This window comes from Drosophila guanche, unplaced genomic scaffold (genome assembly GCF_900245975.1).
Source record: "Drosophila guanche unplaced genomic scaffold, DGUA_6, whole genome shotgun sequence".
Taxonomy (NCBI): domain Eukaryota; kingdom Metazoa; phylum Arthropoda; class Insecta; order Diptera; family Drosophilidae; genus Drosophila; species Drosophila guanche.
This window is the reverse complement of record NW_022995752.1, coordinates 4122689-4138798: the sequence shown is the minus strand read 5'-3', so window position 1 is coordinate 4138798 and position 16110 is coordinate 4122689. Positions and strand designations below refer to the sequence as shown.

The window sequence follows — 16110 nt, the reverse complement described above, 5'->3', positions numbered from 1 at the left end:
CGGATTGGGTGGGTTGCTGCGGCTTCTATTATTAAGTGGGTTACTCTTTTCAGGGGGCTTGCGAAATATGAGAGGTAAGCAGGGAACTTCCTCATACCAAGCGTACTCATTATGTTGTGGACAGAAATAGGGGCCAAGAAGAATTATAAATGCTCTTTAAAATCAAAATCAAAATGCATCAAAGACCAAATCACCTAATTTATAATCAAGCTAAGGAATTCTTAAAGAATAATTATATGTGGTTAATCTTACAATATTCGAGGAGATCTATTTTTAAGAATAAAGAACAAAATTCATTAAAAACTAAATTATATAAATATATTTAGTAAATGAAACTAAAAATGGGTAATACAAAATATCTAAAAATGTATTACAGCTACATAGAAATAGATGTATCAAAAATGTAAAAAGATACAAATTAATACCAATTAAAAGGAGGCTCAACAATGCACCCACAAATCCACCATTCAAAGTGGCATACCCTTGTCCAAGGCAGTGCATCATCCACTGCTGACCTTGCAATTATATTCCCTACTGTTCTACCTCTCTCCAAATGGAATGGTAGCCACTGGCAGTAGTTGCAGTTGACAGTTCGCGACGCGAGGTTAAAGTTACACTCGGGGGGCCGTCCAAAAGAAGCTTCAAAATGATGAGCAGATCCCCAACAGCAATTTTGGTGCTACTCTGCTGTACCCTGGCCATCTGCCAAGCCATTCAGCAGCTGCGGGATGTGCCAACGAATAGGATTGCCGCTCCAGGCGAAGCTCAGTACTATCTGATGGCCGATGCTGGCTCCTCGGTGGGTCCCAATGATGCACTGAAGCGCACAAATCGATCGCTGCTCAAATGGTGGGATGATCTCTTTGGGCAGAATAATTGCAACAGTTGCAACAACAATTACAACAACAACAACAACAATGTAGTGTTTCCAGCTGTGGCGCCTATTGTTCAACCTCAAACAAATTGCAATGGCAATGGCCTGCAGCTGCAGGACTTGGATCCGTTTAAGCAAATGAAATTGTTCAAGAAGATGCCGGATCTGTTCGGCAATCCGCTGGGGAACTGTGGCGGACTGTGCCGTGGCAACTGTGGACAGCAGCCGCAGGTTAATTATTTGGCACCTGCTCCGACCCCTGGCTATGGCGGGGAGGATGGCTATGCCAAGCCGAATGCCGAGTATAATGGTCCTGGCGATGGCGATGCGGGCTATGTGGCTCCAGTCGTGGCTCCTGCTGGCAGCTATGATGCTCCTGCGGCCCCTCCTGCCAGCTATGAGGCTCCGGCACCTCAGTATGAGGCGCCTGCTCCTAGCTATGATGCTCCTGAAGCTCCTCCTTCCAGCTATGAGGCGCCTGCTCCCGGTTACGATGCACCAGCTCCTCCTGCAGGCAGCTACGAACAGCCTGCTGCCACACCCGACAGCTACAGCAAAGTGTCGGACTATTCCCAGCCTGCCAGCAGCTATAATGCCGCTCAGCCACCGCAGATTGTCTATCAGCCCATCATCTATGTGTCTGCCCCACCAGCATCTAGGACAGAGGTTGCCACAAAGCTGCAGCTTGATGAGCAGAGCTACAACAGTCAGCCCTCGCCTCCGGTCTATGAAGCGCCAACACCGCAAGCGGCTCCTGTTTATGAGGCGCCAACGCCGCCAGCGCCTCCGGTGTATGAGGTGCCAACGCCTGTAGTGCCGCCCTCATACGCAGCAGCACCACCCTCGGCCACGCCCTGCGGCAGCTATCTCCCAATTTGGGGCGTGCCTGTCTATAACTATGGGGCGCAACCAGCGGCACCTCCACCGGCACCTGCCTATGCTCCTGCTCCTCCGATCTACGCCCCAGCACCAGTCGCTCCTCAGGCTTACGCACCTCCTCCGGTCTATGCTGCACCTGCCCCTCAATCACCTGGCTATGCCACGCCCAGCTGTGAGAATCCCATACGACTCTCGCTCATCGATCAACCGTACCGCGTGGCCCCCGAACTCTTTGAGGAATACAACTATCGGCTGGGTTTGGCCGCACAGAACCGATTATAGTCCCATAGATCTTTATACGCTGACAATTCCTGTAAATAAAATGCATCTAATGATTTGTGGACTGATTGTTTATCACTTATTTTTGGGTAAGGGCATAGAAATGGGTTCCATAATTGCCAAGGGAACGATTGCTGATCAAGTATGGCGCATATATGTATGAATATGTCATAGGTGTACGAGTAGAATCTGCTTTGAGATATGCTTTTTAAGTAACAATTGATTGATTTATGTATTTATTAATAACTCTACATGATTGTTGATTGATGAATTGCGTTTGATTGATTGGTTTCAGCGGTAGGGTGCATTTTTAGTGATTATGATTATCAATTGTTGTTTTCAATGGCAGATTTTCCAATGGTTTCCCCAACTGAAAGAAAAGTCTTTAAAGTATCTATTTATTTGTTGTAACTTTTCAGATTTTTTCAAAAGAGAAACATTTTTACATATGTTAATATTGGCATATATTAATATTGTCAAAAAAGTTATACTTTTATACCCGGTACTCCAAGAGTAAATAGTAATAGTATAAATGTAACGCACAGAAGGAATCTTTTCCGACCCCTCAAAGTATATATATTCTTGATCAGCATCAGTAGCCGAGTCGATATAGCTATGTCTGTCTGTCCGTTTGTCCGTCCGTCTTGTTGAGCGCCTGCATCTCAGAGACTGGTAAAGCTAGAGCCACTAAATTTTGCATTACAAGTTTATTTTTGTTCTCTCTCGTCTGTTTAAACAATAAGTTAATTGTATAATTAATATTAAATTAACAGAAATGTCAGTTTTCCAATGAGCCCTGCTAGTATATATAACATCTTTACAGTTTGTTGCACTTATCTATCTGGGAGATCGAGAATGCGGTATCTTTTCAGTCTTCTTACTGTTAAGCTATTGTCTAATAGACTTAAGGCTAAATTATTTTCGTGGTTGTGGAGTCTGTCGATGTATTTCTTACTAGTTTTATTTATTTCTTATTTAATTGTTGGAATATTCAGATCTTTGTGCATTTGCAATGCATTGACAATGTGTCGCAAAGTTTTTGATTGGTAACGCTGAAGTATCTCAATATTTCAGTTGCTAGCAGTCCCCCAGAGCTGTATAGCGTAGGTCCAAACAGGCTTTAGTATGGATTTGTAGGGGCGAATTTTGTTTGGTTTCTGATTTTCGACTTATCAACCAGGACACTTTTAGTGTTTTAAGTCTGAGTTGTTGACATTTTGCTTTAATGTGGGTTTTCCATGTTAATCTGCGGTCGAGATGCAAGCCGAGATACTTCACACAGGTACTTTGTGGAACTGGTGTGCCGTCAAGTTTAACAATTGGGCAGCTGCCTGGTCTTAATGAAAACATTATTTGGACGGATTTCAGGGAGTTGATTCTAATGTTCCATCGAAGGAACCAGTCTTCAATTAGGCTTAGCTCACTCTGCAGGAGTTCGGAAGCTTCATTTATGGACGTGCTTGTGGCTTAAACGGCTGTATCATCAGCAACAGTGCAGTTGTTTGGGTGTAGAGAATTGGTCCCAAAACGCATCCTTGTGGGACGCCTGCGTTGATGAGAAGTAGTGATGATGTATCGGTTTTCTGCTGCACGTAAAAGCATCTTTTAGCCAGATATGATTTGATTAATAAATAGTACGGACCAGGTAGACATTTCTTTATCTTGTACAGCAAACCTTTGTGCCAGACTCGATGCAGCAGTGCAGTATTTTTGGTTTTCAAATGCCGAGCATATATCATTAATAACCCTGTGACATTGCTCAGGGGTCCCGTGACCTCTCCTGAATCCGAATTGGTATTCAGGAATGATGGAAAGTTCGACCAAAATTGGCAACATTCTCTTCAATAGTATTTGTTCAAACACTTTCGAGAACATTGTCAACAGACTAATGGGACGGTATGATGTCAATTCCGTTTCTATTTTGTTTGGCTTTAGGATCATAATGATCTCTGCACATTTCCATTGACCTGGAAAGTGGTCTAGTCTGAGAATCGCGTTAAATACAAGAGTGAGAAACCGAATGCATTTTGGTGGTATTCCGCCCCCACAAAGGGGGTCAGCTTTAAAATAATGAATAAGGCGAAATACTGCTCTTTGTTAAAAGAGATTTTTATGTATATGCTAGTCTATAAATAAAAAATGTACGTACAAACAAATTAATTGGGTTGATAAATAAGGGTTGATATGGATCAACAAATACTGAGATCTCATAGGAACCATTTAATCTTTTATCTCCAGCCAAAACTGTGGAAGATATTTGCCATGCTCAAGCATTATCAACACATAATCCCCATAAACAAATATCAGGAATGTAATTCATTGGAAATTCGTTGTTCAATTGTTTTCTTCAACATACTGTTTAACTTGTTCTTAACTGCTCAAGATACATGTGTACATATATTTATTTTCTGTTTGGTATTCCAGACATAGCCCATATTTATTTGTACAAACATTTCCACTGCCCCAAACGATTTTCGAATCGCACCGAATTGTATCTGCAAAAGCGATCCATACCCTCCAATCGCCAACATTCCGTTACCGATCCCGCCACCGACTGTTTGTACAGTTGTGTGCAAGCGAGAAACGATTTCCGTTCGACTTATCAACATGTGGCATACCACAAATCGACTGTAAGTGTGTGCCAGACTATCGCATGTGGCAAAGAACATGGTCGGGGGCAGAAAAGAAGAAATAAACCCCGGGAGTAAGTCAGTTGGTCGCTGGCCTGCCTGCCTCTTGGCACTGTTCCTTTGTTTTCATTTTCAAATTCAAATTCCAGAACAAATTGCATTCAAGATAAACCAGCAACTAGAGGATTGCCTGCCTGCCTTATGCGGGCTGCCATCAGGGCGAGTTCTGTGAAATGTGATAATAATATAGAGAGATAGACCCTGGCCAACCCCATTCCCATCTCCATCTCCATCTCCATGACCATGACCATGACCAAGTGAAAGTGAATGCAGCCTTGGCGCTTCGCCTTCTTCCCAGCGGCTACCCCAAACTGCCGCTGCTGCTGGTCATCGTCCATGACTCCACTCGGCTGTCTGTCTGTGCCGACTCCACTTTGCATGTGGCACGCACGCACTTCTCCGGCACTTGTCTTCTTTCACCCAACGATCATCACTTCGCATCGCCCCACATTTGCACAACTCCCCCCTTACGCCTGCCTGTGTGTGTCTGTGCATGACGCTCTGTTGGTTTACATAATCTCTGGTCTAATCGCTTGTTGAGTGAGCGAGAAATATGGTTAATAAATTAGCCACGGGGCAGCAAGTCTATGTCGTAATCGTTGTAGCAGCAGTCAAACAGATCAAGTGCTGTATGTGCGAAAGGAGTTGCACCAGAGTGGATAGATCAAAGAAGTGATATGTGAGGGTGAAACGAGAGTAGTTCAATTGCCGAATGATTGTCTGAGGCGAATACAATTTTGAGGCATTCAGTTGGTAGCAAATAAGTGAGGAAATAGCTAAAGAAAGTGCCATAAAAAAGTGCGCCTTAAATGATTATTCTAACTGAAGAAAATATATTCCATTGGTCATTCATATCTTTTCATGAATTCATAATCGAGTCACAGGGCAAGAGGTTCTTACAAACAGAGTTGAATAAAAGTATTTTTAGAAGGAAAATAACCAGAAAGATTTCTGTTAAAAGATTTTTAATTGAAATAACTGAGTTTGATTCATAATTTCATTCTACATAAATGAGAAATTTTCCCATTAAACTAGGATTTTGTTGAGATTTGTAACTCAAAGAAAACCCATTGCAAATGCTACCGTTCAAAGAAAGGGTCCACTGGAAAAGATAAACTCCATGAAAATTTAAGAAAATTTGATCAGAAGAACATCTTGATAGTCTTTTAAACTCCACTACAATTTTCTCTCCACTTAATACCCAACCAAAATGATCGATCGCAGGCAATGGCCGAACCAATTACAAGCATATTCGAGTGCATAATTATATTTTAAATCTGGATTAAGTGATCAACCAGCAAAGAACCGTTTCAGATCCGATCAGATATCAGGCATCAGGAAAACATGAGTTGAAAAAACTACCTCACACAGATTTTCTCAGAACTCAAGAGTCGAGAGCTGCCGACGCCGACACCCAGTTGCTGTTGAGCATAATTTAGTGGGGATGGGAGGAGCCCAAGTGCCATGATCATAAAAAATTTAACAGAACATAAACAACAAAACGCAGAAACATCTATCTCTCTTTCTGGTAGTATCTGCAGTTTGTATCTTTCTCTTGAGTTGCAAAGGCCTGGGGCTGTGGCACTTGCAACCACCACATGCGGGGGCCCTCACAAAAATAGCGCCAATGTTGCTGTAAAGTGAGGATCTTGCCAGATGAAGACATGAAGTTATTTTACTCTACACACGATGAAAGAGTTCAAAGATTATAATATTAAATGGGAAATTTATTTAAAATGTCATTTTATGTGAGAGTTCTGTAGGAAAAAAATTGTGTAATTTGATTCAATTCTTTGTTCCATATTATAATTCGGTTCTAGATCTTCAATTATGAAAAAAAGTTATTAAATAATTATTCTATTAATCATTTTAGGTGAATTCTCCATCATTCATTTATAGTCCCTCAATTTTTGTATGAAGAAAGATCCTTTCAAATGAGTTTTGTAAATATTCTTGCTTTGAAAATGCCTAAAAACTCTCTTTTAAAAGTGTATTATAATTTCGATATACCATATCCACATATCCTCTGCCATGTGCCAGTCGAGGCGTTGAACTGTGCGAGTGACGAACCCCAAGAGGGGAGTCCGAAAAACCGTCTGTCTGCCGCATATTTGTGGAGTGAGTTTTGTTTGCTGCTCGGAGCCTCTGTTGACTCGATCGTCGAGTGGTTTGCCACTGTGAGACCGTCTGTCTCTCCTTACATATTCATGTACGATAATATGTATTAATGTACAAATACGTACATGCAAATGTACGTACATATGTTTATGTATGTATTTATGAACATAGTATGTACATATGTATGTATAATTGCTTTCGGTGTATATTTTGAGAAACATATTTTGGGAGAACATTTTCATTTGTTTTATATTTAATTTTCGTTTGTATATTCTTGAATTTTTATATTTAATTTTCGTTTATTTATGTATGTTGCATTTGCTATACGTAACGAATTTCCAACCCATTCCGTCTGTATATGTGAGTCGTTGGCATTTGATTGCATTTTCAACTGGCTTCTAGAGGAGGAGAAAGTGTGGGAGCATTGCAAAGGAATTTTCCAAGAGAAAATGCATTGAAAACTCAAAATCTAATTACAGCACTCAAGTTGGGAGCTTAATCTGTCTCAGAAGCTTCAAAAAGAAACTCTGCTATTGGGTACAACAAGTGGAGCTTATGAACATACTTCATTTGTCTTTCAGTCTGATGTTCTGCCAAAGAAGCAATACATAAAACGATGGTGGGCTATTGTTGAGCATTAAGAGCCCAATTGTATCGCATTTTAAATGCCAGCTGTATGCACAATTTATCTGAATTAAAATTTGTTTTGGAAAAGCGATACATTTTAATAAATTTCTAATATTAATAGCCCACGTTTGATTGAAGTATCTTAGGAAACTAAAAAGTTTATCTTATGACAGTATGTACGTACATACATATGTATTGCCGCCATTTTTATCTAGTTAAGTTTTCCGCGTCGCTCTTATACCTTGCGCATATTTATGTCTATTCCGTTTTCGCGTTACTCCTAGCATGTAATAATGATTTTAGATAAACAAGATTAAGTGCAGGTGGGATGTTTTCGTTAATTGCAGTTTTGCAGCAGCCACGCTCTTGGGTTCTACAGCTTCTTCCGTTCTTCCTTCCTGCGCCTCGAACATGTTCGACGTCGTTATTGTTTGCCGTGCAAATCGGTTCTAGTGCGTTTGTTGTCTAACTCGCTCGCATCAGCAACACGTGGTTTCGTTCTCTCCGCCGTGTAAATTTCATGCGTAAATCTTCGTGTAGCTAATTTGTGTTTGTGTCGAAATCGTGCACCATCCCCAGGTGGGAAACTGCAACTTATTCGTGGAGCAAGTGTTTGGGCTTCCATTTCGCTCGCGTTTCGTGTTCGCTGTTGTTGCATTGTAAGTATGTTGCATTGAAGCTGCGCTTGTTCGCCGCGGGCATCATTTATGCCGTAATCATTTGACTATCGTGTGTTTGCATGTGGTCTAATGTGTGGGGAGCACATCCTCCGCTTGGAGTAACCCTTTCACTTGATCGAGCCTCGCATTGCTTGGAGCACCCAAACAACCGCTTGCTATTCTCCTTTTTCGATCATTTGTGTCTGTTGTTGTACAATAAAAACTGCGGTTCGAGTTGCGCCTGCATCCTCTGTTGGTTCGCCACACTCTCCCACAACTTCGGATCGCGCTCCGATTCTTCGCTGTAAAAACGACTTTCGGGTGCTCTCGAGCCAAAGAGAGCGAAAGCGGAAGCAAGCTAACAAAAAAGTGAGTAATTTAACATAGATTAGAATTGAGATATTTTACCCTTTGCTAACGGGAGAAAGGCATTTAAGACAGCATTTTAATAGAATTTAATGAATATTTCTATCGAATAAATACGATTAGAATATTTATTATTATACCAAGTCCCCAAAAACCTGAGACATTGCATAAATGACATGTGTTCTACTTCTTATGGAACAAGTTCTTAATATTTCGCAACATTTGTGGCTTGTAACCAGGCCGCTTACCCGTACCCTCCCCCACTCACTCTTCTTACTCCCACCCACACCCCTGTACAGCTGTGCACCAGAATTTCTGAAATGTTTGTACATTTTAGCGAACCTAAACGTAATTTTCATACAACAAAATTACCGCAAAAAGCTAAAAGTCAGCGGTAAATATTTTGTGGAGAATTGGCGCTGATGGAGCAGAAAAATACCCTATGAAGAAATGTGAAAGAATTAGTTCAAGCCACTTACTGCCGACTAGACAGATTCCAGTGTCTATATAAACTAGGGAATCGATGGAGAAAGGCATCAGTCACCTTTGGTCACTTCCAACAGCTCCAACCAGCTTTTCTTCAGCTTCCAGCTTCAATCTTCAATCACCAAATCTTCAATCAAGATGAACTCCTTCGTGTGCTTCGCTCTCCTCGCTCTGGCTGCCACCGCTCTGGCCACACCCACCAATGTTGGATCTTCGGCCACCAGCGGCTCCACCGTCTCCCTGTCTGCTCAGGATGGCGAGGTTGAGGGCATCACCAACCAGGGCTACGGCGATCTGACCCGTCTGCGCAAGTCTGCCTACGGTGGCAGCTCCAGCGGCGGCAGCTATGGTGGCTCCAGCATCCCTGCCCCACCCTGCCCCAAGAACTACCTGTTCAGCTGCCAGCCCAACCTTGCCCCAGTCCCATGCAGTGCCCCCGCACCTAGCTACGGATCCGCTGGTGCATACTCCGCCCCGGTGGCCACCTATGTCGCACCCAACTATGGCGTGCCCCAGCACCAGCAGCAGCTCTACAGCGCCTATGTGCCCCAGCAGTTCAATGGCTACCAGTACTGAGGATCGATCAAAGGATCGATCCCATTAATGGAACACGAATACGACTGTCGAACTAAACACACAAAAATCTTTTGCCAGGTTTTCAGAAAATGACAAAAAAAATATTTATTGCAAAAATTAAAACCACAAAAAAAAACTTAATGTAAAATAGTCTATTTATTCCCCCCAAACATGGTTCCTTTATGCATCCATTAACAGAACCAGAAAATTACAGTCCCTACAGTAGAACATCCATTTGACATTTGGCACTGAATAACACAGTGAATCAGTAGAAACGTGAATGCTCTTCCCACCCTCATTTCTGAAGAGATATTTCTGTCTGAATTTCCTTACTGTGTTACCTTAGGTTTATTATTGAACAATTGGGGATATTGTACATATGTATGTATATATGTATGTATGTATGTATGTATGTATGTCATATGTATGTAACTAAAATACAAAATAATAATGGCAATCTGTTGGGTGTGAGCAGCTTTTACAGAAAGCAATTTCAACTAATTATATTTATATAATAAATATCATTATTTTCTACTGACACTCATCAGTCAAAAGTATTATGGCACTGTGCCACATGCCACAGGTCCATATTTATCTAAACATGAGTCGTCTACCCTTGTGCTTTAATTCTCAAACGCGTATCTTCCTGGGACCTCTTGCAACTAATTGACTTCAGCCATCTTCGACCATCTACACCATCTACTAATAGACAATTTCTTCGCATAAAAATAATTTCTAAGGGCTCTTCCTTTAGTTGAAACGGTTAAATATAACAGTTAGATCGCTTCACTACTTAGTTTTGAATTCCATTATGCCTCCTGATTTTAGTTTCTAGTCTAATTTATAAGTCTCCTCCAAAAGTACCGCCATACTCAAACATTTCTTCCGTCAAAATATTCAATTTGTAAATTAAACTTTTTTAATTGATTTGATTTATTATTATTTTTTTTGTTTATACTTGCACCCTGTTTCTAATGTGTACATTTCAGGCTTTCCAAAAAGGTATCGATCGCTTGGTCAATTCGGAAGACCGTAAGGGTCTCCAAAATAGTTGTGAAAGTGATGAGGTGCGAAACTAATATTTTATTGAAAACATCTGTATGTACCAATCCAAGATTTTCTGAAAGATATGAAGCTTTGAAATGCCAGAACTTTTTATTATGAATCTCTAAAAACTGGTATTTTTTGTTAAGCCTTTTTTAGAGGTAGGTTTCACTTAACTTAAGTAGCTCGCATCTGATTGTAATGTAAACAAAAATAAAAAAGCGAATAAATGCATCTACAAGTGTACCCAATTTTGTGGTTTTAGCTTATCGTCTCGAAAATTGTAAGCTTTGAAAGAAGTTTTGACTTTAAAAACTGAGACAATTTTAATGCCCCAACTCTATCAGAATAAATAGGGTTGTTTCTTTGTGGAAATAAGAAGTCATATTTTGTCGAGTAAACCCATTTTTATAGATCCCAAACAATAGAAAAAACTAAAGAAAGTTTAGATATGCTTAAATATTAGTCTTCTGTGTGCATTCGTAGTTACAGTCTTCTAAAACAATTTGATATACTCTGCCTAAATAGCGTATAAACTAAAACGCAAGCAGGTTTACCTTTAAATTATCTACTAAGCATTTATTTCTTTTTTAAGCAGAATTAAATGATTTAATCCCTATTTTCGTGCGGGGTCTCTGAACCCCAAAAGTGAATGCTGCAAAAAAGAGCAAACAACAATTAATTATATAAAGTTATTTGGCATATTGCAACACATCCGCCGCACCAAATCCACGACCCAAATCCACGTGCAAAAAGGGGAGAACTGTGTAAGTGGAAAGTGGAAAAGTGCAAACAGTGTAAGAAATACGATATCCCGTACAAGATCCCAATCAACTGGTTGAATGAACAGACGGGAGACCAGGCGACAACAAATGCAACAATTGCTGACCTTCGGGTTTCAGGTGGCACATAAGGTTTCGCGCAACAGAAAGCTTTAAGAATAGTAAGTTTCCGACCAGGGCATGATTAGGATGTGTACGCACCTTCTTATAGCAGGAACTTTAATGGCCATGACGTTCTCCAGCTCCCATCTTTAGTTGTTTGCCCTAAAATTGTGTAAATTTGATCGATCTTTAGCCTCTGTTTTCCGCTCTTTGGAATTTTGCCACATTTCTCCCTCTTTGAACTCCATTCTTTCCGCTAGATATGTGCCACCCACTAACCCCAATTTGAGGGATGGAATGGTGCACACTGGAGCACACCTTGTCCCCATTGTTGCAAGTGTCTCTCTTTATCTTTCGCTTTTCGCATGGCATTGCACTTTCCACTGAAAATTCATAAAAACCCACTGACCATCGCCCCAATCGCCGGAGTCTCAGTTTACATCTCGCGGCAAGAGTAAATCCATCAGCAAACCGAGAATGTGGAAGTATCTGGTTCTCTTCTGGGGGCTCTGTCTGTTTGGCTGCAGTGTGGCACCATGTCAGGGCTATACCACTCGCTGTGTGCGAAGCCTGCCCCTGCCGCTCTATCATTTCATACCCGTCCGCCTCTACACGCCGCAGTCGCTGCTCGAGGGACTTAATCAGGAGGATTCAGAACTGCTGCGAGAGCGAAGACAACAGCAGATCGTACAGGAGGTCATTGTAGAGAATAACTTTGGTGGAGGATTTGGAGGGCCTTCGTTTGGACCGCCCCCGTTCGGACGCCCTTCGTTTGGCGGTGGAGGCTTTGGGCCTGGCAGATTCGGACCTGGTCGAGGCGGCGGTGGATTTGGAGGAGGTTTTGGTGGATCATTTGGCGGTGGCTTTGGCGGTGGATTTGCTCGCAGTTACAACCAGGAGGAAGAGAAGGCGCAAGTGCCTCAATATAGCGCGCCTGCTGCTCCAAGTGCTCCCCTGTATAGCGCTCCGGCTGCTCCATGTGCTGCTCCATATTCTCCTCCTGCTGCTCCCCCTGCTCCCCCTGCACCCCCTGCTCCCAGTGGCATCACCTCGCCGGAATGCCCAAAGAACTATGTCTTCTCCTGTGAGGCTGTCATCAAGCCCGTGCCTTGTGCTGCTGCCAGCTCTTGTAGTTATTGAGAGAAACAAATGACTGACTAATAAAAAAAAAAGATTTTAATGGGAATTATTAATTATTCGTACGGAATTTACGGGAGGGAATCAATTAAGTGGTGCAGAGATCTCGAATATGTGAGATCGAACAGTGTAAAAGTTGGGCAATAAAAGCGGAAATAAGTCTGTCTTTATCTTCTTTAATCGATACGGTTATAATATAAGTATCTTTGACTGTTTAAAGGGCACGTATCGGTTACCGTATTTACCATGACGTAAGGATCCATGATATATTGATATTTAATCCCAACAGCCAAATGATTTATCTAGTTCTGGGCCCTTAGGTTCCTCACAATTCCCTAGAGATTTCTCCTGAAAATCTTCCCAAGATTTTCGTTGATGAAAATCTGATAGACGATATAATTATATACATTTTTTTCGTAGTTTCTATACATCTGGAAAATATAAAAACATTTTTCACAAATCTTTCGCTTTGGCTATTTCTTTATATAAAAATGTAAACCACACAGAATGTATCTGCAATCAATTGCTTTTCAGATTTATTATCTTGAACAATGCTGTAATTAGATAGCTGGACTATACGTCCCTTTAAGTTCTTCAATGGCAGCTGAAAAAAAATTAAAAAAGTATCTTCAAACATTGAATAAATTTGTTCCATCAGAATAGAATTGTTCCGAAAATCGAAGGATAAGGAAAAGATCTGCTAAAACCAAAGAAAAATATGTTCAAATGAGAATCTTTTCAGATCTTCCTCAAATAATGGAATAAACACACAAAATTATTTCGTATAAACGTATGATTTTATTCAGAGATGGATTCAGTGTGTTGTCTTTCGGAGTGGAGTCCTTACAAGAATTCCCTGACATAGGGCACGGCGTACTGTGGCACATACTGCGAGTAGGCGCCCGAGGAGCCATAAGATGGAGCTGGAGCCGAGCAGGGCACGGGCTGCAGAGAGGGCTGGCAGCTGAACAGATAGTTCTTGGGGCACGGCGGCGATGGGATGCCAGCGGGGGCGGAGTACGATGGAGCAGCGGGTGCGGAGTACGATGGAGCAGCTGGGGCGGAGTACGATGGAGCAGCTGGGGCAGAGTACGACGGAGCAGCGGGTGCGGAGTACGATGGAGCAGCTGGGGCGGAGTACGACGGAGCAGCTGGGGCGGAGTACGATTGGGCGGGTGCAGCAGGTGCAGAGTATGAAGGAGCAGCAGCTGGGGCGCCATAGCCACCGCCATAGGCGGCTCTCGACACACGGATATTCTCGGCCAGTGGTGCCGGGATGAGGATGCCCTGCGTCGGCTGCAGCTGGATGGTTTCACCGGCAACGGCGGCCACGATAGCGGCAATGAGGAGGAGGTTACCCATGTTGAAAGCCATCTTAGAGGAGAGTCTTTTTGCCTGTCTGTACTTTGCAAACGAAGAAGGTTGACTGTTGGCCAAGTTCTCTGCTGGAACGAATTTTATAGCCCTCTTCCGAAAACTGCACACATGGAAAAACTGCATATGGAAGCAGCAGTCTGCTGCGGCAGTCCGTTCCATGGCCAAAATGCTGACAATTCCAGAACCTAAAATTGATGGTCTGAAGTTCTTTTCGATTCGCCGTGGAGGTAACACTTGGAATCCAAATACAACACCACATTTCGCGATGATCTATTACTGGCTACTGCTGGCTTCGATGACCTTAAATCTGATGGCTGGCTGTGCGGTGGGGGCTTCCGCATCGATGGCACAGTTTCTGGAGCGACCCCATGAGGCGGCGGAGCAGAGTTGGTCCTATCTTTTGCCCACAAACTACTATTCGGAGATAAATCAGCAGTATTATAGAAGATTTCGCAGGAGAGCGAACCTTAAGAAAGGTTTTCCCCAGCCATACAGATGGTATCCCTATGAATATGCGAGATATCTATGAATAAACATTGGAATATGGAAGAGTTATAAACATATATCAAATAAATGGGAGATTTTCTCTCTTAATAAAGAGTTTAAAGTTTGAAAGTTATCATATGAAAAGAATGATTCGACGAGTACCGGGTATAAAATTGGTTTTCGAATGCTAAAATGGAAACTTCTTTTTGAAAGGTTGTTCTTTAAAATACCAGTATTTGCGAACGTTTACCAACACCCATCGCTTATCGATAATCGTTTGCTAGTCTCCCAACAGCGCATGACCGCTTGAAGGACGTCACAACCGTTTGACGTCACTACGGTCGATGGACATCAGACACAAACAAACCCCCAGGACAACCAAAAGGCTTGACATTTGGACAACGCACAGAAGACAGAAAAAACAAACATTTAAGGACATCTGAAGACTGAAAATGAAGCTCACACGCGGACGTTACACATATCTATTGATGCTTCAACTGGCACTACTCGCTGGAGATTTGTTCTTCAATGCTTTTGGGGCATCACTAGCCAAGAATCATCTACAGACATCCATCTTTTTCTTTGTGTGAGTACAACAAAGGAGTAAAGTATACAGTTTTCTTTACGGAAAGTAATTTCCTTATGCAGCACCCAGGACGTCTTGATTATTGTCGAGTATTTGCTCTTCACTTTGGCCCTGCATTCGACGTGTGTCTATCAAGTGGGAGCCTCGCATATTATACTCAGGAATTGCAAGCTCTTTTTGGGCAGCATTACCATATATTTTCTGCTCTCGGCCTCGCAGCATTTCTGGATCATTTATCAAAGACGATTGTCGCCGGGTGAGGATCAGAGTGGTCAGGAATGGCCTTTGGGTCTCTATGCCTTGGCTGTTGTCCATCGGATAAGTGAGTTTCGAGGATGCATCTTAAAGGCAGCATTAACTAATGGTTTTTCTACCCGTTTTTTTTAGTGTCGGTGTTCTATTATTATAGTTCTAAATCGACAGCTTTGACCATGGCAGATCCACGCTATAAGGAGGAACATCTTGATTGGATTGCAGAGCAATTGGGGGATAAGTAAAGGGAGGAATTCAAGGATATGTGTGTGTACATTGGTAGAATGTTAGATAGGAGAAGTAAGGAGCAAAATTAAAGACGATTTAAGGAAAAATGTGGGTAATTTGTGTATAAAATTAAGTCCACAAATTAGAAGAAATGTAGATCCAAAATTGTGATGAAAATGCGAATAGTAATGTATGTAATAAATGTACATATACATTATTAGATATTTAACTGCTGTACAAATAAAAAAAAAAGATTAAGCTATATTACAAACAAAAGTGTTTTTTAAATAGATAGTTCTTACACTTTCAATATTTTCTGATGACATTTTCCACGAATTTCTGTTATTATTTTAATACACGTGTCGCCATCTGTTAGCAAACCATCTGGACTTGTAGGCAGCGCCATCTGCTAAAATTCATGCTGACTTATTAATAAATTCTTCACTAAATCTAATTTTTAGGCAATTATATTGAAAAACAGCAGAAATAACCATGCCATAATGATTCTCAAATTTTTTCAAATTATATTTTAAGGATTTTTATACCAATCATTGCCTAAATC

General features: G+C 41.7%; 5 protein-coding genes across 5 annotated transcripts; 4 read left to right on the top strand and 1 right to left on the bottom strand.

Moving 5' to 3' along the window:
- Positions 1–564: 564 nt before the first annotated feature.
- LOC117587924 (extensin) lies at positions 565–2100 on the top strand. The gene has a single exon (XM_034278911.1). The coding sequence runs from the start codon at positions 647–649 to the stop codon at positions 2033–2035; it is 1389 nt and encodes a 462-aa protein (XP_034134802.1). The 5' UTR covers positions 565–646; the 3' UTR covers positions 2036–2100.
- A 6917-nt stretch (positions 2101–9017) lies between these two features.
- On the top strand, positions 9018–9644 carry LOC117587930 (vitelline membrane protein Vm26Aa). Its single transcript, XM_034278916.1, has one exon. It carries the CDS (start codon positions 9117–9119, stop codon positions 9552–9554), a length of 438 nt encoding a protein of 145 aa, XP_034134807.1. The 5' UTR covers positions 9018–9116; the 3' UTR covers positions 9555–9644.
- A 2250-nt stretch (positions 9645–11894) lies between these two features.
- Positions 11895–12668, top strand: LOC117587679 (oleosin-B6). The gene has a single exon (XM_034278570.1). It carries the CDS (start codon positions 11960–11962, stop codon positions 12620–12622), a length of 663 nt encoding a protein of 220 aa, XP_034134461.1. The 5' UTR covers positions 11895–11959; the 3' UTR covers positions 12623–12668.
- A 729-nt stretch (positions 12669–13397) lies between these two features.
- On the bottom strand, positions 13398–14063 carry LOC117587928 (vitelline membrane protein Vm26Ab). Its single transcript, XM_034278914.1, has one exon. The coding sequence runs from the start codon at positions 13991–13993 to the stop codon at positions 13463–13465; it is 531 nt and encodes a 176-aa protein (XP_034134805.1). The 5' UTR covers positions 13994–14063; the 3' UTR covers positions 13398–13462.
- A 731-nt stretch (positions 14064–14794) lies between these two features.
- LOC117588180 (transmembrane protein 138) lies at positions 14795–15705 on the top strand. Its single transcript, XM_034279299.1, has 3 exons — positions 14795–15068; positions 15131–15390; positions 15456–15705. The coding sequence occupies exons 1-3, from the start codon at positions 14935–14937 to the stop codon at positions 15563–15565; spliced, it is 504 nt and encodes a 167-aa protein (XP_034135190.1). The 5' UTR covers positions 14795–14934; the 3' UTR covers positions 15566–15705.
- The last annotated feature ends 405 nt before the right edge of the window (positions 15706–16110 follow it).

Bases quoted from the DNA above. Each gene is read 5' to 3' on its own strand.
- LOC117587679 (XM_034278570.1), top strand. From the start codon at position 11,960: ATGTGGAAGTATCTGGTTCTCTTCTGGGGGCTCTGTCTGTTTGGCTGC.
- LOC117588180 (XM_034279299.1), top strand. From the start codon at position 14,935: ATGAAGCTCACACGCGGACGTTACACATATCTATTGATGCTTCAACTG. The intron at 15,069-15,130 runs GTGAGTACAACA...TTCCTTATGCAG, and splicing joins ACATCCATCTTTTTCTTTGT to CACCCAGGACGTCTTGATTA. The intron at 15,391-15,455 runs GTGAGTTTCGAG...CGTTTTTTTTAG, and splicing joins GGCTGTTGTCCATCGGATAA to TGTCGGTGTTCTATTATTAT.
- LOC117587928 (XM_034278914.1), bottom strand. From the start codon at position 13,993: ATGGCTTTCAACATGGGTAACCTCCTCCTCATTGCCGCTATCGTGGCC.
- LOC117587930 (XM_034278916.1), top strand. From the start codon at position 9,117: ATGAACTCCTTCGTGTGCTTCGCTCTCCTCGCTCTGGCTGCCACCGCT.
- LOC117587924 (XM_034278911.1), top strand. From the start codon at position 647: ATGATGAGCAGATCCCCAACAGCAATTTTGGTGCTACTCTGCTGTACC.